Here is a 21,706-nt window from a genome sequence, read left to right as displayed (position 1 = left end):
AGAAAAAATGAATGAAACTCGCCTAAAATATTAAATATAAAGTATAAAATATTACTTGTTTAATCAATTAATAGTTTAAATTTTTTTAAAAAAATTATAAAAGAAAAAGACATAGGAACAATAATTAAAAAAAAAACTTGTTAAATTATTATATTAAAATTTTAATATAAAAAATATTAAAAAAATTAAGGGGGCAATTGCCCTCTTAATCCCCTTTGGTTGTGTACTTGAATTTTTTTCTTACTTTTAAATTTTTTACATAAAAAGTTAATATTTCACCTACGGCAAAGTGAGGGCAACATGTCTAACAATTTTTTTTTTATGGTGAAAATGTTTCTATTATAAAATACCAGAACAGCTTTTGAGAATAAAATGTGGATCATCGATGAAAGCACTATGGGGTAACTTATAAATATTCTACAAAACAAAGAGCTAATATTGCAAATTTCCAAATTACGCGGGGGTAAGAAAGGAAAGGAGAAGAAACTAAAGTGCATGGCATGGCCGTGGAGAGACTGTTATAATTATTTGAGCAAAAAAATAAAAATGCAATGGAGGGTATTATAGTAAAATAGCATGGGAATGCGCTATAATTTTTTTTTTATGAAATGCATTACACTATAATCTAAGTTGGGAGATTTATTTGTAATTAATTATTTTGTAATTTATTATTGTATGGAAATTTGAGTTTGTTTCGACGTGTCGGGGTTGACATGTGGAGGTTACCACGTGATATTCTATCACACTGTCACAGTCACGTGCAGTTATGACCCAGTGGTGCTGATACACGTGTATGGCCAGAATTTGTTCACTGTCAATCAAGACAATTAATAAATCAATTGACTGAGCTCAAGCTTGTTTTCTTTTTCTTAAAAAAAAATGAAGTGAATCACCTTTGAAAACACGCCAGCTTGGACTTTATATTGGTTCATATCCTATAACCAACATCATCGCCGTGTAACCTTTTTTTTTTTAATTAAAATTAGTAGTAGAAAATTGTCAGAATTTTTGGTCCGAAACATGGAATCGGGAGTTGCTTTTGGCTTGCGGGATGGCGTTTTTAAGACCACGGTTTTATTAAATTTGAACTTTATGGATTTTAAGTGTATCGAGTTTTTTAAATTATAATTTTAGAAAAGTTATCAACCACCTACTTTTGACTAAACTTATTTTTTTAAAAACTCAACTACAACATAGACTTTTTTATATTATAATATCTTTTATGTTTTACCCAATCATACAGTAGAAAATATTTACCTAGCTAAATAGCTTATGTGCTTTAAAGTTTAATATTGTAAAAGTTAAAATAACGTATTTTTTTTTATCTATAAAGACATTTATTTATTTATTTTACATATAAAAATTTATCTAACAATAATTTTTTAAAATCATAATTAAAAATATATTTTTAAAACCTATTCTTTTAAAAAATCACTATTATAAAAGCCATTTGAACTCATAGCTGGCTACCACTGAATACGATTTTTAAGGGTTTTTCACCGCTGTAGCTGCAAGATTGTGGGCATCGATAGCCCGCTTATGCTTGAATGACATGTACTGTCTCTCACGTGTGTAAATGACACGAATGATTATAATCTTATAATTCTTCTTAATTCTTCCTTTAGAAATAGAGAATGCCTTTTACGTGTGGGAGAAAAAACGAAGGAAATCCAAATTCTCGAGACCTAGAAAACGTGGCATTTACGGATACGGTCGCTCTCTCTTTTCGTGCAGGGCTGTGAAACATTTTGTGGATTGTGACGCGAGGTGCCCCATTGTCTTTTTCTTCTTCAGTTGACGGTGTTCCCCTTCTGTTGAGTTCTATAAGGAACCCCGTGGATGGATAAAATTGTCCGTCAGTATGATTTATTTTAAAGATCGTACCGTGCCTGGATTCCGTATCTTCCAATCGATACGTGCCGTATGGCGTAGTCCACGTAACAATACAAGCAACATAATTTTCAGGCGTCGCTGCCTGGACTCCTTACACATAAGCCTTCCCTTTTATGTTTAACTAGAGGCACTTCTCCTTCTCCTTCTCCTTCTCCTTCATGCTTGTGTCTATGAAAGCGTAATGATATTCAAACGCGTTTTTATGTGTTTATGCTGTTGAATAAATAAATAAATAACAGCAGCATAAAGCGTTTGGCTGTGTGGTAGCTTTCACGTTTTACTGTCATTGCAGATATCAGTTGTTTGCTGCATGATAAATTATTATTTACTATTAATGATACCTTTCAAAATTTGCGGACGCGTTTATGTTCTGTTGAAAGCAGCTCCAAGCTGCTTTATCTGTGTCTGCGTGGTAACAAGTGAAGTTTTTGTCAGGGAGTGAAAAAAGCTGCTTTTATTCGAATTGTGTTTCAATAGATAGGGAAGTTCACTTGCTCTCCTTGTTTGTTCGTATGTTTTTTTTTTTATATATTTTTTTTAAAAAATTAACTTAAAATAAAATAAATTTATTTATATTATCATATGAAATAATATTTTTTTAAAAAAATTTAGTGTAAAGTAAATTAAATTCACTCATACTGTAATATTAAATTAATTTTATTCTTGATAATATTTTATTTAAATTTATTATATGCTTAAAAAATTATAAAAACTATAATTCTTGTCGGATGAATTTTGTACATAATAAAATTATAGATGATTTAATAAAATAATAATTTTTTTTTCTATAAAGTATTATTTATTTCATGATATAATAGCAATAGTTAAATCTACCATATTTAAATTAAAAACCATCAATATTAATATATATATATTTTTAATTATTTTATAACTTTAATTTTAAAAGTATTCTTAATCAAATACATTAAATTATTTTTTATTCAACTTTAATTTTAATTATAATTTTAAATAAATATTTATTTTTTTAATTAATTTTAATTAAAAATATTTTTTATAATTACAAGGATGTATACGGCAATACCAAATAAACTTTACACGCATGGCGCATGTTGCTCAAGGGTGGTTGAAGATGATAAATCTTCCACCTGCGTTGTTCATGTTTCCGGCTTCCTGACTGGATATAGCTAGTGGCAATAGGGAGGACCTGGCATGGGGTGTTTTCGTCTTCGTCTAATTAATGTAATTTTATATCATATCCATTAAAAAAGAAAAACCCGATTCTTCCAAACTCTTAGTCCAAATATACTCCATCCCCAACCGTCCATTTAATATTTCTCATATATTGATTTTGAAGGTGTGAAAATTGCAGGCAGTGCACACCAGATATGATATTTCTTGTATTCTTGGGAATCGAAAGTTTATGGCAAGCGAGATTTTGAGTTTTAAAAAACTAGCGTGATAGTTCGATGTTACATTTTTTATACAGGGATCTATAATTTTAATTGTCAAGGAAAAAAAAATGCAAGGGTTTATTTTAACAAGAAGGAATGGCTGGTTGGGAAAACATTTTCAACAGTACGGATGCATGATTAATTTAATGTCCCATCATGCCACGTGTGCTGTTGAAAGTGTACTAGTAGTTAGTAGTTAGATGTCCTGCTTGTAAATTTATTATAATAATATTTTATTATTATTATTATTATTGTTTTTAAAAAATTGTTTTTAAAACAATTTAAAAATATATAAAAAATATCTTTTTATATGAAACATTGTTTTATCCGCGTTGCCAAAGTGGGTCTAGGTAAAGCAATTCTCTAACGGGTTTTCACAATAAAAGCAATTGATTACTTGCTGTTGTTTGTCGAGCAGAGCACTGCCAGCGGTCAGCTTTTCCATGCCTGTATATTCTTTTAAACAAGAACAGGGAGAAACGGGTAAATGGAAAACACGGGGCCACTGTAGAATCGTAGATAAGAGGAAGACAAATCATTGTCGTCAAGATGTTTAAATCACCCGTCCAATTCCATCCTCCTTAAATTAAAAAATAAAAATGAAAGGCGTTGATAAGCCGTTCGTTATTTGGTAATTGGTGGTCTTAAGTGCTGTATTAATTGTATAATTAAACCCCATTATGTAGATTTATGAATACTTAGTAGCTGAGAATGAAAGAAGATACATGTATTAGTAACGTCACTAATATTGGTGGAGAAGGAACAGCCTTCATACGCATGGAAGCCAGAGAGGCAGTCAACAGAGGCTCTAAAAGGCATGAGTTAATTCCCGTTGTCAACCTTGAACTCGAAAGTTCTGTTATCTTTCTTTCCTTTCATAAATAAACGAATGAAAGCATATTAAGCTAAGTACGTCTACAGCTATCCATACCTATTAATCTGCCTATATTAGTCTATATTAGAAGGGTATGGTTAATTAATAGGTTCATAAAAACAATTTGAATTTACTTAAAAATACAGCATGAAGCCTCGTAAGGAAGAATGTAATTCTTCGTTATTGTCTCATTAGTCCCCTTCATTGTTGAAAATCTTATTTTACTCCTTATATATGGTATTTTTCATTACAAATAGGCCCTCGTTTGCAAGTTTTTTTATCCTCGTATTTCTTAAAGCTACATTTTAGCTACTCTATCAAAAAATAATTATACAATTAACTCCATGCATGTCAAAAGTTCATTTTAATTGAAATTTAGGAAATATTTATTATAATTAATTCAAAAATATTTTTAAATTAATTGATGCATACTATAAATTGAGTTGGTTAATTGTGGTTACGAGTATTCATTTAAAAAATGTCGTCCATGGATAAAATTAGTGACGAAGATGGATATTAGGGAAGGGGATGATTTTCCCCGATATTTTATATTTTATGATATGTTATAGTTAGATTAAATTTTTAATATACAAATAAAATATTTAAAAATTGCTAAATAAATCTGCAATATTTCTCAAAAAACCATGATAAATTATAAAAATAAATTATAATAAATTTTAAAATCTAATTCTCAATCAATTTAATATTAAAAAATAAAATTTAAAAAATTAATTAAAAAATCTAAAAAAAAACATTTTCGAGTCATGAATATCCTAGATAAAATATCAAACTGGTTTTAAAATCTATAATCAGTATAATTTTCTCTGTAGTTAAATTTCAATTCAAAAGGGTTCTTACATGGTACCCTCAAAAAACATGACAAAAGAAAAGGCCGTTAAGGTGTCCTTCGATGATGCCAGTACTGCAGGCTATTTTCATGGCCGACGATTCCTATTTCCTAGCAATAAACCTCATCCGGTGTTTCATTTTTTTTATCTGATGTTTGTTGTATGCGCAATCGACAAAAATCTGGCTGCATTTTTGTTAATGGTAACAAGAAGATATTTTCTAAACCGCTTCCTGGACCCAGGCAGGTCATTTCACAGCAAGATTCAAACATTCATGAGACTTTTGTTTTTCCCCCTCCCCTGTAGCATACTCTCAAACTTGAGTTTTTCACCATTAGAAAAAAAAAAAAAAAACCGCTTGCTTGGACAGATGACACCAAAATAATGAAAAGAGAGAAGAATAGCTAATCAATGAGCTTGGTGCTCGTCAACGATTGTCCTTACAGAGTTAATTGTGGGCTGGAGGCCATATAATAAGGGGCGGCCCCTAATTTCTTCAACTCATCTCTCATTCTATATTAGGGTTTGAATTATGACTTGAATGTCGGATCTCTAACCTCTTTTACCGGAGCCTAATTTCGCTAAACTAACCTTGAAGCTCACCTTTTTGTGCGTGTATGAGCCTTTTTCGAGGGGAAAACGAATCCAGCACACATATTTGGTATAATTATATATAAATAAAAATGAGAATTAAATAAAATTTAATGCAATATATATCATTACATGGACCGGTGTGAGAGATGATGATAGACAGACGGATTCATGGAATTTGTTTTTTCAAATGTGAGGTGACAAGCATAGCCGGTAACGTACCTTAACAAGAGTGTTTAGGTTTATTTTTTGTGGGCTGGACTGTATGTTTTTTGGGCTTTTGCAGGCTTGAACCAGCGAGGGTTTTTTTATGGGCTGTATCTCTTTGTTCGACGATTTGGAGGCTGGTCCTTCGTTTTTTCTCTCCTTTTTTTCCACGACGTGGAGCTTCCAACACGAAGTGCCCATAAGCACTTTGCAAAGCCTAGGCACAGATGCGTCCAAACAGTTACTTTCATCTCTTGGAAACTCTCCTCTTTAATGGAGCAGTTTTTTGAATAGTCATTTAATGCTACCTATGCGAAACCAACATCCTCAACGAATCAATTTTATCCATGGTTTTCAAACCAACACCATCGACATTAAAATACGGTGTGTGTGTGTGTGTGTGTGTGTGTTTGTGTGTATAATTTGATCTCCATTTCCTATCCATAGATGGATCGTTTGACACAAATAATCTACAACCTATCACATAAATCTTTTGCGATTTCTCCGTTCTTAATCAGTCTCAACTCAAGTTGATCAAATTCTGTAATACCAACTAAACACAGTGAGAAAACATGCATGTTGCCGTCTTTGCATTCCCATTTGGTTGCCATGCTCTTTCTCTCGTTAATCTAGTGCAGAAGTTAGCAAGGGCTGCGCAGGAAACACAATTTTCCTTTCTTAACACAGAAGAATCCAATAATTCAATCTTCTTAGCATCAAGAACCAACCTGCCTGATAACATAAAAACCTACAATGTAGCGGATGGCGTGCCGCTGAATCATGTATTTTCAGGAGATCCAATAGAAAGAGTCGAGCTATTCATAAAAGAAACGCCAAAAAACTTTAAGATGGCAATGGACATGGCGGTGGCAGAAACTGGCCAAAAAATAAGCTGCTTGATAGCAGATGCGTTCTTGTCATTTTCCGGATCAGTCGCCGAGGATTTCAGCATTCCTTGGATCCCAGTTTGGATACCAGTGCCCCATTCCCTCTCTACACACATTTATACTGATATGATTCGCCAACACTATGCCAATTCTCCTAGTTATGGTTGCAGCAATAGTTGCAGAGATGGCAACGATGTAGAGCTTGAAGAAAAAACCTTGGAAATCCCAGGATTATCTGAATTGCACATTGCGGATTTACCTGTAGAAGTGTTACCAAGAGATGCACAAGAAACACCCTTTTCTTGCTTGTTAGGTCAAATTGGAAACATGGTGCTAAAAGTAGATACTCTAGTTGTGAACTTTTACCAAGAGCTCTACCCTAAACCCCTCTTAAATGATCTCAATTCCAAGTTTTCGAACTTGCTAAATGTCGGCTTTATTAGCTTGTCTATGCCTCCACCATCGTTGCCACCGTCAACTGAAGATACCACAGGCTGTCTATCATGGTTGGATAGCCAAAAATCTAAGACGGTAGCGTATATCAGCTTTGGAACTGTAGCGAATATTCCTCAAGGTGAGATAGAAGAACTAGCACAAGCTCTTGAAGTGAGCAGAATTCCATTCCTTTGGTCTCTTAGGGACAATATAAAGGATTGCTTGCCAAAGGGGTTCCTAGAAAGAACTATAATGCACGGAAAGGTGGTTCCATGGGCACCTCAGATCCAAGTATTGGCACATAGCTCAACAGGTGTCTTTATGACACATTGTGGAGCTAATTCTGTGTATGAGAGTATTGCAAATGGGGTTCCAATGATCTGCAGACCATTTTTTGCGGATAATAAGCTGAATGCACGATTAATAGTGGACGTTTGGAGAATTGGTGAGAGAATTGATGGAGGTGTTTTTACGAAGACAGGAGTTGCCAAGAGCTTGGACCTCATTTTGCAACATGAACAGGGGAGAAGAATTCGGAGCAGAGTCCAAGCCGTTAAAGAGCTTGCATTGAAGGCATCCGCGCCTGGTGGCCATGCTACACAAGCTTTCAAAACTTTGGTGGAAAAGATCACATTGGTGTATCCATAGTCATCAAACCCAATTCGGGTGTTCATCCAGCTAAGAAGTTAAGTTAAATTAATAAGTCAATACAGATTAACTAAAATTAATTTGAAATTTTTTTAAAAAATATATTTAAAATTTTAATATTTCATAAAAAATTCATATAAATATAGGCCATGCATATTATAAATAAAATATATTTTTAATATTTATATAATAAAATTTAAAAAATACTAATAATCAACTAAAAAAATATAAAAAAATATAAAAAAACATCCAAATTAAAAAAAAGCCTCTAAAAGACGCTCATGTTTCATTAAAAAGACTATTATTTTCAACTCCAATCTCACCGCCCACCACAGTACCATCCCCACCTGCTCCACCACTATGCATTAGCAATTGGTCATCCTCATATAAAAATAGCTTGTTGTTTTTGGATGCTTGTACTATTGTTTTTTGTGTTTATTTTTATTTCTATTATTCTTGATTTATTTTTTATTTTTATTCTCTATATTTCACTACTCATAACCGCTGCTTCTTTTTCTTGCCAACGTATAATTCATTTTTTGTGGTTGGATTTGCTGTTTCATGTTGGTCAAGATATTGCTTATCTTTTTTTTTCTTTAATCATTTTTTTTAATTATTATCAAGATTTAATTATGTGCTTGGATGCAGTAACAATGAGCTTCAGGCCATGCCTCTACCGTCTCATATATATACCTTTAAAAAGGATTATGGGTGTTTTTTTGTGTTCTCGTATATATGCCTTATGAGGGTTAAAAGTGTTAATTAAACATAAATTCTTTAAAATAATTTATTTTCCCGATGAAATAAAAAAGCTATGCTTCCTCGACAGTAATCGCTGGGGAAATTAACACCTGTCAAGACAACTGATACAATTAATATCATTTTATTCCTCTTTTTTTTTTTATACAACTAATCCCCACGGTCCACTGAATATCCTACAAACCCAGTAGGCATGTAAGGCACCACAGGGGTGACAGGCGTGCACGCTAGAGCTTGAACCCAGGTGCAGTGAAAGGAGACAAGCCCCTTCCACCGCTAGGCCAAGCCCTAGTTTGCCATTTGCAATACCTTACAATTTGTGTGCATAAATATATATTATAACTCTGATATTTAGGCTCAAGCGCATGCATGTGCAGCTAGCTATATAAAGTGTGTTCCTTTGGGTGGTTTTAATTTATTTTTTATTAAGATTTATTTATTTATATTTTCCAGTTGTTTTGATATAGTAATATAAAAAATAATTTTTTTAAAATAAAATAATATATTATTTTATATTTAGTGTGTTCCAAGTAAGTAATGCTTTTAAAAAGATTTTGAATTCAAACAATTGTTTTATAATAATAATAATTTTTTTTAATAGTTTCTTCCACGGTCATTGATAAGCAATCCATTGAAAAAAACAAACAAAAAAAGAAATTAAACATAAATTGATTATATATTCTGTCTCGATAACTTTATGGTAAATACCTATAAGTTGGTGTTAATATTATACAATTTACTATTTATTTCAAATCTGTCATGGAGAGTTTCCTGGATATCATCTGGGTTTGGTTGGGTAGCCTAAATTATGAGTTGATTTTCTAGACCGATCAAGTTTGGCTCGATTATTACAATAATCAATGTTTTAATAAACTCAAATTTATTCAGTTATTAAGTCAACCCGCATGACCGATCCAGATTTAATAACTATAAATATAGTATAGTTAATTTAGAGACATTATAAAAGACATTTGCATCTTCTAGCTTTTCCATTGAGAATAAGTTTAAAAGTGTTTTTGAAAAAAAATTATTTTATTTTGATTTGTTACTTAAAAAATAAAATTTAAAAAATAAAAATATTATTTTCATGGTAGATTTAACATCTTAATCTTTCTTGCAGCCTTCAGCCCCTTCAAGTGCATTGAGCCTCATAATTTTTGTTGTTGGGAGCAAGGCTAGGCAATTTGAAATCTAACTTCAAAAGATAGCAACAATGGTTGTTAAATATCTTTGTATATTTTTAACTATCATACATAGTAGTCTTCATAGATAAAGTAACAATAGAAGACTTGAGATATAAAGCAGCAGAAGGCTTGAGAAAGCTTTCTCAAAGGACTATAAAAAAGAAGTCCAGAACTGAGTCTTGATGAACTAATATAGTAATATAACCCTTTATGAAGGCTTTGTTGTTTTGATATAGTAATATAACCCTTTATGAAGGAATATATATGAGACTGCAGAGACATCACTTGGAGCTCACTGTTCCAGCATCTCAGCCTAGGACTGAGTCTTGATGATAATTAAAAGAAAGTAATTGAAGAAAGAAAAGGCAAGCAATATCATGGCCAACCTAGAACAGCAAATCCAACAACAAAAAATGGATAACGTGTTAGCAAGAAGAAGAAGCAGCGGTTACGAGTAAAAAGTACGGAGGATAAAAATAAAAAATGAATCAAGAATGCTGCCTTAATGCTGCATCTCTTCCTAGACCAGGACCCTTTATCATGACTTCTGCTCGTTGCATACCTTGATCCACTACGGTCCGAATAGCATTTCCTGCTGCAGTTTGAGCAGCAAATGGCGTCCCTCTTCTTGTGCCCCTGAATCCACAAGCGCCTGCGGAGGACCAAGAGATCACCCGACCTCGTACATCTGTAACGGTCACAATAGTATTGTTGAAACTTGCTTGGACATGAATAACTCCCTTAGGAATTTTACGTGCATTTTTACGTGAACTAATACGTCCATTCTTGCGGGAACCAATTCTTGGTAAAAGTTTTGCCATATTTTATCATCTCAAAAATGAAGTCTGAGGTCTATGGATATATCCATTTCGTGTCAAAATAGATTATTTGTATATCGGATCCTTTAGAGAGTCTCCGCTTAGAAAAATTATCCTTGTCTTTGTTTATGTCTCGGGTTGGAGCAAATTATTAGAATTCGTCCCCGTCGACGTATTAGTCGACATTTTTCACAAATTTTACGAGCGGAAGCCCTTATCTTCATATTTTTCATTCCTTAATTTTGAATATACATACTTTTTGTGAAGAAAAAAAGTTTCGTTAAATTTTGAAATCGTAAATTGTATTCCTATAAAATATAAAAAATAAAAGGAATGTTGAAGTTGAAAAAATTACCTAATCATTCGAATTTTTGTTGGGGAGTCTATAAATTAGACGTTTTCTGGTCGAATCATAAGCACTTACTTCTATTTTGACTCTATCTCCTGATGGTATACGTATAAAATCGCGTCAGGCCTTTTCTGAAGCATAATCTAAAACCATATCTTCATTATCTAATCTAAACGAATCCCTAACATATTATTGGAAAGTTATTAAGAAATTAAACCTTTCTGAATCCCCCCCTTTTTTTTTTCTATCTAAAAGCCTCTTGAAATATCAGCTAATCTAATGTAGGAGGAATGATATTAGAAATCTGTTCTTTACTTTTTTTTTTCACAAATAGGGGAAGTTCGGATACAATTTGGATATCGAAAAGATTACCATATATAACACAAAATTTCTCCACCGATTCTTTCTAGTCGAGCCTCTCGGTCTGTCATTATACCCCGAGAAGTAGAAAGAATTACAATCCCCATTCCACCTAAAATTCTCGGAATTTGTTGATAGTTAGAATAGATTCGTAGACCAGGGCGACTGATGCGTTTTAAATTTAGACTCGTTCGACATGGTCCTTTCCTATTTCTTCTATGTCGTAGGGTTAAAGTAAAAAAAAAAAAAATAGCCTTCCTGGTGTTTCCTCACATTTTCAATAAAACCTTCTCGTAAAAGTATTTTAATAATGTTTTCGGTGATGTTAGTAGATGGTATTCGAACGGTTCCTTTTCTATCCATGTCCGCATTTCGTATAGAGGTTATTATGTCAGCAAGAGTGTCCCTACCCATGATAAACTAAAATTTTTGTTGCCTCGTAATTTTGATATAATCAACATACTTTGTTTTCATTTTTTTTTTATAAATTAATTATTTTATTTTTTTTTATTAAATATTCATTTTTATTAAAGGTATATGCGTGAAACACAATCTACTAATTAATTTTAATTTAATTGATTTCGTTCAAATATCAAATATTATAAATTATGGTTTATATCTCATCTTATATTTTATAATGCTTTATTTTATAAGACTTCAGGTGCTAATGAAACTATTTTAGTGAAATTTAACTGTCTCAATTCCCGAGCGATTGCACCAAAAATTCGAGTTCCCTTTGGATTTCCTTCTTGATCAATTACAACTGCAGCGTTGTCATCATATCGTATTATCATACCGTTGTCGCGTTTGAGTTCTTTAGAAGTACGCACAATTACAGCTCTGATCACTTCAGATCTTTCTAGAGGTGAATTGGGGACTGCTTCCTTGATCACAGCAATAATAACGTCGCCGATATGAGCATATCGGCGATTACTAGTTCCTATGATTCGAATACACATCAATTCTCGAGCTCCGCTATTATCTGCTACATTCAAATGGGTCTGAGATTGGATCATATTCTTTTTTAATCTGTTATTTCAATGGAAAGGGGCAAAAAAAAGAAATATTGTTTGTCCAAAAAAAAAAAAAAGAAACTTGCAAATTTTTTCCTAACAAAGGCCTTTTTCTTTTAGTTCTGTATTCCTATCTCAAAATAATGAATTGAGTTCGTATAGGCATTTTGGACGCTGCTATTGAAATAGCCTTTCTGGCTATATTTTCTGCTACCCCGCCCATTTCATAAATCATTCTACCCGGTTTAACAACAGCTACCCAATATTCGGGAGATCCCTTCCCCGAACCCATACGTGTTTCCGAGGGTCTTAGGGTAACTGGTTTGTCGGGAAAGATACGTACCCATATTTTTCCACCGCGGCGTACATTTCGTGTCATTGCCCGACGCCCTGCTTCTATTTGTCTAGACGTAATCCAAGCAGGTTCAAGTGCCTGAAGAGCATATCTACCGAAACAAATACGATTGCCTCGAGAAGATATTCCTTTCATTCTTCCTCTATGTTGTTTACGGAATCTGGTTCTTTTGGGGTTATAGTTGATGGTTGTTTCGCAATTCCATCTCTACTGCAGAACCGGACATGAGAGTTTCTTCTCATCCAGCTCCTCGCGAATGAAATGATTAGGATTGATTATGATTAAAAAGAAAATATACATAGATATTGATATTTCACTTAATCTATTTATTAGATTAGAAATTTGTATATTTTTTATTTGTCTATCTTATTATTTGTCTATCTTATATAGATAATTATGTATTCTATTTCTATATAGTATATAGAAATTCATAGAGAATTCTAAATTTATAGATAATTATTTCTATTTTTAGTTTGAGTCTATTTTTAGATAATGTTTAGATAATGTTCTTTTAATCTTATAACAAGTCTGTATTTATTATGATTATTAGATCAGATCGCTTAAAATTTTGAAATCAAATAATATAAAATAAAAATCTTCGCGGGCGAATATTTACTCTTTCAATATTTACTTCATTTGTAGGGTTAACCCATGACCTCTCAGAATAAATGGATTGTCTCTTGGTTCGTTTCGCCATCCTACCCAATAAATCATTAAGATTCGTTTTCAATAAAATCTTATATATTCATAGGTTCCATCGTTCCCATCGCTTTTCGATTAATGGTTAGGTCTTAATTATACAATGGAGCCCCTCCCTAATGAATTTGTTTTTGAGTCAATGTTCTTAGTCTTTATTGGCCCGAGGCTCTTGATTTTTTTGTTCTATGAATGGGATTCATTTAATTATGAATCAATCGATATTGATGCTTTATTACATTGGCTTTTATGATATGACCTATAGACCTTACATATATTGGAATCCTATATCATTGATATTCTTTTTCTCTCTTTCTCTCATCCTTCCATTTATCTGCATAATTTTTTTATTTTGCTTTACAATTCATAATCAGATTGGTTTTTAGTTTATTTATGCAAAAAAGATTTCAATTGCTACAATGAAATGACCAATAGATTCTATCTTGACTTTGACTGCTTTTTTTGATCCAGATCCAGATAATGTGAAGCGATGAGTTGGTTATAAATTCTATATTTATACTTAATTCTATATTTATACTTATTTTTTTTTTTTTTGACCTTTGAAAAACCAACGAGTCACACACTAAGCATAGCATATTAAATAATCAATCGAATTTTTTATTTTATTCAACCTTATAGAATTAGAATTCTTTCATTCTTTTTTTTGGCCAAAAAAAAGAATGAAAGAATTTGTCATTTTTTGTTCTATCAATGAATAGAATGTAAAGACAAGTTAAGTAAGGGTTTACTATTCCTCGTCTACAAATATCCAAATTTTTATACCTAAGACCCCATAAATAGTTCTAACTGTATAAGAACAATAATTAATTTTAGCTCGAAGAGTTTGTAGAGGAACCCTGCCCTCTCTAACCCATTCGGCGCGTGCAATTTCTTTTCCATCAAGACGCCCTGCAATTTGTACTTGAATTCCTTTTGTATTGCTCTGCTCAGTTAATTCAATAGCCTTTTTCATTGCTTTGCGAAATGAAACTCGATTCTTTAATTGTCCGGCTATAAATTCTGCAAGAACATTCGGGTGCATGTAAGGGTTTTCAATTCTTGTAATAGAAATGTTGAGTTTTCGGTTCATACAATTAAGTTCTTTTTGTACATTTATCTGTAATTCTTTGATCCTTTTAGGTTTACCTTCTGTTAAAAATTTTGGGAATCCTAAATAGATTATAACTTGAATCACATCGATTCGTTTTTGAATCTCTATATGTCCAATTCCTTCAACACCAGAAGAAATTTTCATATTTTTTTGTACATAATTTTTGATACAATTTCTTATTTTTTGATCTTCTTGCAGACCCTCAAAAAATTTTTTTGGTTGTGCAAACCAAAGAGAATAATGATCTTGGGTTGTACCAAGTCTGAAACCAAGTGGATTTATTTTTTGTCCCATAATCCCCCACTAGTATATATATCATCAAATGTCATATGTGTGTACTTAGTTTTATTTATCCTTATACGTCTGGGTTTTTTTAAGTATATGTTATATTTTTCATATTCTTCGTAGAAAATCTTCTTCATATTCTTCATATGATATATCCTCCAATACAATACTTATATGGCAAGTCGGTCTTTTTATCAGATAACTTCGTCCTCGAGCCCGAGGTTTCAATTTTTTCATAGTAGCACCTTCGTTGACTTCGGCTTTGCTAATGACTAAACTGGCTTCGTTCAAACCCATATTGTGACTAGCATTGGCTGCTGCGGAATAAACCAATTTAAAAATGGGATAGCATGCTCGATAAGGCATTAGTTCGAGTATCATAAGTGTTTCCTCATAGGAACGTCCACGAATCTGATCAATTATTCTTCGCGCTTTGTGAGCAGACATAGATATATAGAACCCTGAAGCGGATGCTTCATATGGGTTCTTTTTTCTCTTCTTTATCATAGGGTTTACTTTACCTCTTACTCTTAATCTTAATTCTTACTCTTAAAATTGAATAAAATATAAAAAGAAATATAAATAATAAACTAATAATGAATAATAAACTAATAATGAACGATAAGCATCTATATTTTCCTTTTCAAATTCTAATATTTATTAATTATTAAGGAATTAACGACGAGATTTATTATCATTTTTTGCATGTCCCCGGAAATTAAGAGTAGGTGCAAATTCTCCTAATTTATGACCTTTGAATGTGGATAACCAATTGTTGATGAGAGGCTGCCTTTAGATAAGGATGACCAATTGCTGATGCATAGTGATGGAGGGGGTAGAGGTAGTGTTGGTGGTGGGATTGGGGTCGGTAATAATAGTCTTTTTAATGAAATGCGAACGTTTTCCAGTGGTTTTTTTTTTTTATAAAAAATATGGGTATTTTTTCTATACTTCTTTTTTTATATATTTTTAATTGATTATTAATATTTTTTAAAATTCACTATATAAATATTAAAAACATATTTTATTTATAATATACATAGCCTATATTCCGTCTTTTTAAGCGGGTTAACACAGAAATCGGGTGAGATAACTATGATAGGGTGCAACCGAGTCTTGTTCGCGTACACATCCGTACTCCAGTAACTTATGCTGTCTTATGTTTCCGCTGCCAGTAATCATCTACAAGTACTCGCCAAATTCAACTAGAATATTCTATCAAAGGACACGTTTCAGTTACAGAAGGCGAGTACTTAAGCGAGTAACTATATCACAGCACGCAAAATTAGGACATATTTGTCATTTCGTATACCAACTGCTACAAAAGCGACTTCTTCATTTCACACCTTCACTCTCCTATGAAAATCTTTCTACCCTCGCTTTCCTCAACAATGGTCCTTCATTAGTTAAGATCTGAACTGAAGTCTTGCGAAGATTAAGTAAGCTGAGAAAAACTTCTCGAAGAGGCCTGCGTTCGTGATGAGTTTTGTAGGGCTTTTGAAATTTGCTGTCAAATGCCTTGATATTCTTGCATGGTATGCATATGTATGTGTATCTTTACTTTGGCAATACGTACAAATGTACTGAAAATTCATACTTATAATATGGTCTTGATACTTGATTCTAATTTCTTACATCTCTTTGTTACTTCTAACTAATTGAAGTCTCAATTTCATATTTTATGATTGATTATGAGCAGTGCTTGATTTTAAGCACCTTTTTTTTGCTCCAACAATTAATGAGGAACGTCTTGTTTTCCTTTGCTTTGTGTTTTCATGACTGTGATGATCACTTGTTTCCGTTATGTGGTTGCAGGCCTGTTTTTGGTTTGGGTTATCCTATGTAAGTCTCCCCGCTTTGTTTGACTTTGTGCGTGTGTTCATGTTATTGACGATACAATTTCTAATGATGTTTCAATTATGTTATTCAGAATGTCTAGTCGGTATTTATTTATCGAAGAATTTATTAAACATTACTAATTACCCTTACATGAACAGATGTGCTTCCATTCTAGCGATCGAGACTAATTCAAACTCAGACACCCAGAAGCTGATCACATATTGGGTATCCATTTCTGTGGTTTTGCTCTTTGAGCATAGCTTTCAGCTTCAGTGGTAATTTATTTTATTTTCTGTGTTTTACATTATGTATCTCTGTTTTTGTAGCCAATTGAAACAAATAAAAACATGATCTCTTGCAAGTCGAAACAATTTCAGTATAGTTTCCGATCTAGGGGGCTTTTTTTTTTTGTTCTGTAATTACTCTTGACTACGATCAATTAATGGAGGTTTATGTGTTCAACATGATTTTGGACATCGGTTCAAATTGGTGGAACAGGGAGAAATGTTGTGTTATACTTGATTAGGACAAGAGGCAGTACATTACTGCTGAATCTCCTAACTCAGTTTCAATTTTGTATCTCTATATGCAGGCTAGCCTTCTGGCCATACATCAAGCTAATGATTGTCGGCTGCTTGGTTCTGCCTTACTTTCATGGTTCCCTTTATATATATAAACACCTTGTTCTTCCATGTCTATCCATGGGCCCTAGAATTATCACCTGCCAGTTCAACAAACTGAAGTTATTTTTCAAGAAAGATGATTTTCTTGTTGAGGTGAAGAGGTATATGAAGGAAAATGGCTCTCATGCTTTGGAGGATCTCATTGCTTCCACGGTACACATCCTTCGTCATGGCAACAAGACCTATGGAAATCTTTTGATGTGTACCTGGAATCAATTGGATTAATTTAATTTTACTTTCTTATCATGTGCATAAAATTGCATGCATGTTATGGTTGGATTGAATCAGGGTGATAATAAAATTAGTTTCATAGATGCTGTCTATACTTGATGTAATAATTATGTCTTTCTCTTCATTGCTGCTCTCCCAAAAACTATCTCTTTCTTCCAGAAAAAGAGTGCAAAGCCTAATGTTGCTGTGAACGAGATCAGGGCAGTTGCAGCAGAGGATTGGGTAAGGCCACTAATTTCATTTGCATATTGTTTTTGTCTCTTTACGTGACTTCCTCAATCCAGATGTATGTAGAAACACACCCCAGCTAATGGTGTTGTAGGAATGGTATTTATAATGAGAGCTCAATCAAAGCAGCTACCACATAATTCATGTTTCCTTATCATCCTTTTTTTTTTTTGAAAAGAAGTCCGTGCTTATGAATTAATTCAATGTTCTTGTAGAAGGGTGGTTGTTAAGTGTGATGCTGTGGTAAGTACAGGGCTTTATTTCTGAGCAATCAAATTAGCTGTTTTCAACCATCTGGAAAGAAAGAAAAAAAAAGGAGCTGATCAAGAGTTTGATTCATGCAGCCAAAGTCCAAACAACCAGAACTTCCAGTTCGATATAAAGATAGTAATGCTGTCAAGATAACAGAGAAGATAGAAGTTGCATCAACCAAGCAGGTAATCTTGTTCAACTGTTGGGATTTTGGGCACTTTTAAAGGAAAAGTCAACCTGTGCTTTTGGAAATAATATTATGAACTGTGAAATCTTACTGCCTAATAAGAAATTTGAACATCTTCTGATTCATGCAGCTTAAGTTGGAACAACCTAAACATCAAGTTCGACTTGAGGACAGTAATGCTGTGGAAGTAACACAGAAAAAAGAAGTTGCATCAACTGAGCAGGTTATTTTATTCAACAGTTGAAAAATTCAGCACTTTTTATAGAAAAAGTCCACTTGTGCTTTTGGGATAATATTATGAACTGTGAACGAAATGTTGCTTCCTAGTGCAAAATTTGAATATCTTTTGATTCATGCAGCTGAAGCTTGAACAACCTAAACTTCCAGTTCTATTCAAAGACAGTAATGCTGCGGAAATAACAGAGAAAAAGGAAGTCACATCAACCAAGAAGGTAACTAACTTCATTCAACAGTTGGATAGTATTATGAATAGTGAAATTCCAGTGCCTATTAGAAATTTGAATATCCAAAAATATGTAGGAAAGAACAAAAACTTGTGTGGAAAATAATCCAGGAATGTTGGCAAGGCCCAATGAACTAAAACAAATAGTGGCCACCTATACGTCCCAACAAAGTAAATGGATGTAACAAAAATTAAAATATAGAATATTTGTACTTCAATCCAAACAATCTAAAACTTCTCTGGAACTTGTGTTATTTGATAAAATTTTCAAAAATTCCCTTTCTGGGTATCACAAATTTCGTTCCCCTCTATGATTTGAAATTTTACCTTTCTTTATTGGTTTCTTATCAGTCAGTGTTCTCGTAAACATTGTATATTTACCATGTGCATTTTTTTTTAACATCCTCTTAAGCATCTATATTTACCGCATTTGCAGGTTAGACAAGTAGAATCTAACTTCAGTCAGACAGAAAACAGTACATTTCCACCTCTGGAGTTCATAAACACAGTAACAACAACAGGAGGCGGCAGAGATCTTTGCGAGATACTACCTCCCGAGAAAGTCCTAAATGCATGGACTTGTGCTATATGTCAAGTGACAGTCCAAAGTGAGACAGTTCTTAATTCACACCTCCAAGGGAACCGACACAAGGCTGCTTGTGAACGACTAAAACTCAAGAATCAGATACCAGAAAGCGAGGTCCCCCCTGTTTCAGTGGGAAAGGAATTTAATGTTACCGCAGCAACCACAGCGATTGATGTTGCTTGTGTTGTATGTCAGTTAACACTTAAAAATCAGATAGATCTTAGCTCACATCTTCAAGGAAAAAGACACAAGAAAGCTTGTTTGCTGCTGAACTCCAAGAACCAGGCATCAAACAGCAATGTTTCCCCTGCTTCAGTGGGAAAGAACGCTAATTTTCCTGAAAGCAAGCCCGAGAAGTGTACAGTCAACAATAGTACCCCACCTGAAAATAGAATACATGAAGCGAAGAAGCCAGAGAACCTGATGAAGAGCCGATTTGTAGAGATTAGAGATTCTAAATGGTGGTGTAAAATCTGCAATAAAAGTTGCACCGGTGAAGGAAACATGAAAAGTCATCTTAAGGCGAAGAAGCACTTGGCTAGGATGCGAGCATTGGATGGTCCTGGAAGCGGTGTTCATGCCTGAGTCACTAAATATGCTTATATCATTATTGCAGAAGACGTTCTAATCTGGAGGCCAAGGTGGCGGTAAGCATCCAAGGTACCTGTAGATTAATTAATCACTTAGCCCCCAATTACTTTCTGTATGCCTGAATCCATCTTTTGGTTTCTAGTTACACAAGTAAACTTTTCAAGGCAAGCGTGTCATGGTACAAAGATGAAAGCATATTTTCCCGCGGTCCATGGTATACACGACTCAGGGTCGCTGGACAAATAAAAAATTAAACAACTACTGAAGGCAAAAACTTAGAAGGCAGATGTAGGCTAGTATTTGAAATTGAAGGCTTTTATTAATGAAAGAAGTTTCATGGGTCCAAAGGAAACAAGTAGGAGCCTGTACTGACAAGAGCAAGAATCCAAGTAGGATTACAAGAAAAATAATCAGAGAACTAGCCAGTGAGTCCAAAGAACAGAAATTTAGCTTCTAAATAAGTTCCATTTGCATATTGCATGTGAATAACGGACCTCTATGGACTGCTCGTTGAATTCTTCTTCATATTGGGGTGGGGGGTGTCTGTCACGCAAAACCGTCGTTTATTGGCGTAGGCATTGACTTCGTCAACTGTTGAGGTGCGAGCATCTCAAATGGATTGACGATTTTGACAATGGAATCTTAATCCGTGCATGATAGAGAACCAGGAAAGTGTTTGATAGGAGAGCTCTGTCCATATTTGCAAGGGTTTTTGTCAACAGAGAACCTCTCAAGTTGCTCTTTCGTCAAAAGTTCACATGCATTCCTCTTGTAGATTTTCATGCTTCTTCTTCCTGGGTCCAAATTCTATTACTTCAGAGTGTTTGGGAAGGTCAGAGAAACTAGCAGAGAATAGACGGCGACATATAAAGGAAGTCAAAGAGTCCCATAAAATGTGCAAGGATAAATCTGCTCATGCATGCATTAGGCAACTGTCTTTCCCTCGGCTCAATGGTGCATGAGAATCGAATATTTCAATATTCTTTTTAGGTCTAACTAAGATGGAATGAATTGATCAGTGATCTCAATGGAGCCTATGACCAATATGGGCCAGTTACTTGTGGAAAAAAACCGTCCTTTTTATGATTTTCGTGCGGTATCTGAACTCGTTGATTAGGATTGGTAAAAATTAATCTCCCCTAACATTCAGCAACAGAGAGTCAGTTAGATATTTCAAAGCCCAGCTACTCTCGATTTAATTAGCTACATAATTGGGAATTAGCAACTACTTGAACCAAACTAAAATGTGGCCACCGAATTTGCCATCCTCGTGTCATTGAAATCACATGAAGAAATGGCAGCTATACCTGAAGGCTGATTGCAGGATAGATTTAAAGGTCATGAGTGCAGGATAGATTTAAAGGTCATGATTCTTTTCCCGGAAAAACTGAGCAAAAAGCTCATGAAGCAGGTGCACTGTGCATTTGGATATCTTTGCAACCATGATGAGAATATATTCCAATTTGGGCAGCTAGCTCTATGAGAAATGAAAGGTCATGTGGTTGAGGCAAATTGATCATGGTGAAGCCAAATAATGTAGCAAATCTGAATCAGATTTTTATTCTTTCGCTGGTTATAAATAGGATGTCAAAACCATCACATTTCCAGCGTGAATACAAGAGGAAGAGAAACCTAACATCAAAACAAGAGTTGTTGGCTATCCGAGGACGGCTTGCCTGGTCCTAGCAATTAAGGTCATGTCCTGGACAAAGTAGGCAGAAACCCGCATTGCGGGTTTCAGGCAGTCTTCTTGGCTAGGTTGACAAGCTCTTCTTTGTTATGCCAGGCCTTCTCTTCTAATTCAGGCCACCATGCCATTCACTCCATCTTGGTGTCATTTCATTGGAGGATGAATTTTTGAGAGGAAGTCAAGTCTTGCATGAAGATAAGAGTCGTGTTTGGTAGCCAAGGATGACTTGCC

At 33.8% G+C, this 21,706-nt stretch overlaps 2 protein-coding genes across 3 annotated transcripts; both read left to right on the top strand.

The window, feature by feature from the left end:
* The first annotated feature begins 6,320 nt into the window (after positions 1-6,320).
* LOC105111428 (anthocyanidin 3-O-glucosyltransferase 7-like) lies at positions 6,321-7,795 on the top strand. Its single transcript, XM_011006774.1, has one exon. It carries the CDS (start codon positions 6,398-6,400, stop codon positions 7,793-7,795), a length of 1,398 nt encoding a protein of 465 aa, XP_011005076.1. The 5' UTR covers positions 6,321-6,397.
* Positions 7,796-16,062: 8,267 nt separating this feature from the next.
* On the top strand, positions 16,063-19,995 carry LOC105109998 (uncharacterized). 2 transcript variants are annotated; one of them, XM_011004892.1, is made up of 9 exons: positions 16,063-16,260; positions 16,541-16,567; positions 16,723-16,839; positions 17,157-17,400; positions 17,638-17,700; positions 18,051-18,143; positions 18,276-18,368; positions 18,505-18,597; positions 19,045-19,995. In XM_011004892.1, exons 1-9 carry the CDS (start codon positions 16,205-16,207, stop codon positions 19,777-19,779), a joined length of 1,521 nt encoding a protein of 506 aa, XP_011003194.1. In that variant the 5' UTR covers positions 16,063-16,204; the 3' UTR covers positions 19,780-19,995. The 2 variants fall into 2 exon arrangements, with proteins under 2 accessions (XP_011003194.1, XP_011003201.1); XM_011004899.1 differs by having other exon boundaries at positions 16,063-16,270.
* The last annotated feature ends 1,711 nt before the right edge of the window (positions 19,996-21,706 follow it).

The sequence above is a fragment of the Populus euphratica genome, unplaced genomic scaffold (assembly GCF_000495115.2).
Source record: "Populus euphratica unplaced genomic scaffold, PopEup_1.0 scaffold3.1, whole genome shotgun sequence".
NCBI lineage: Eukaryota > Viridiplantae > Streptophyta > Magnoliopsida > Malpighiales > Salicaceae > Populus > Populus euphratica.
The sequence above is the reverse complement of the archived record's forward strand: the minus strand, read 5'-3'. Positions and strand labels throughout refer to the sequence as shown.

What these genes read in the sequence shown, in the direction of transcription:
- LOC105111428 (XM_011006774.1), top strand. Translation starts at nt 6,398, where the DNA reads ATGCATGTTGCCGTCTTTGCATTCCCATTTGGTTGCCATGCTCTTTCT.
- LOC105109998 (XM_011004892.1), top strand. Translation starts at nt 16,205, where the DNA reads ATGAGTTTTGTAGGGCTTTTGAAATTTGCTGTCAAATGCCTTGATATT. An exon ending in CATAGCTTTCAGCTTCAGTG is followed by an intron (nt 16,840 to 17,156) that starts GTAATTTATTTT and finishes CTCTATATGCAG; the next exon opens with GCTAGCCTTCTGGCCATACA. An exon ending in AAGTTGCATCAACTGAGCAG is followed by an intron (nt 18,369 to 18,504) that starts GTTATTTTATTC and finishes TGATTCATGCAG; the next exon opens with CTGAAGCTTGAACAACCTAA.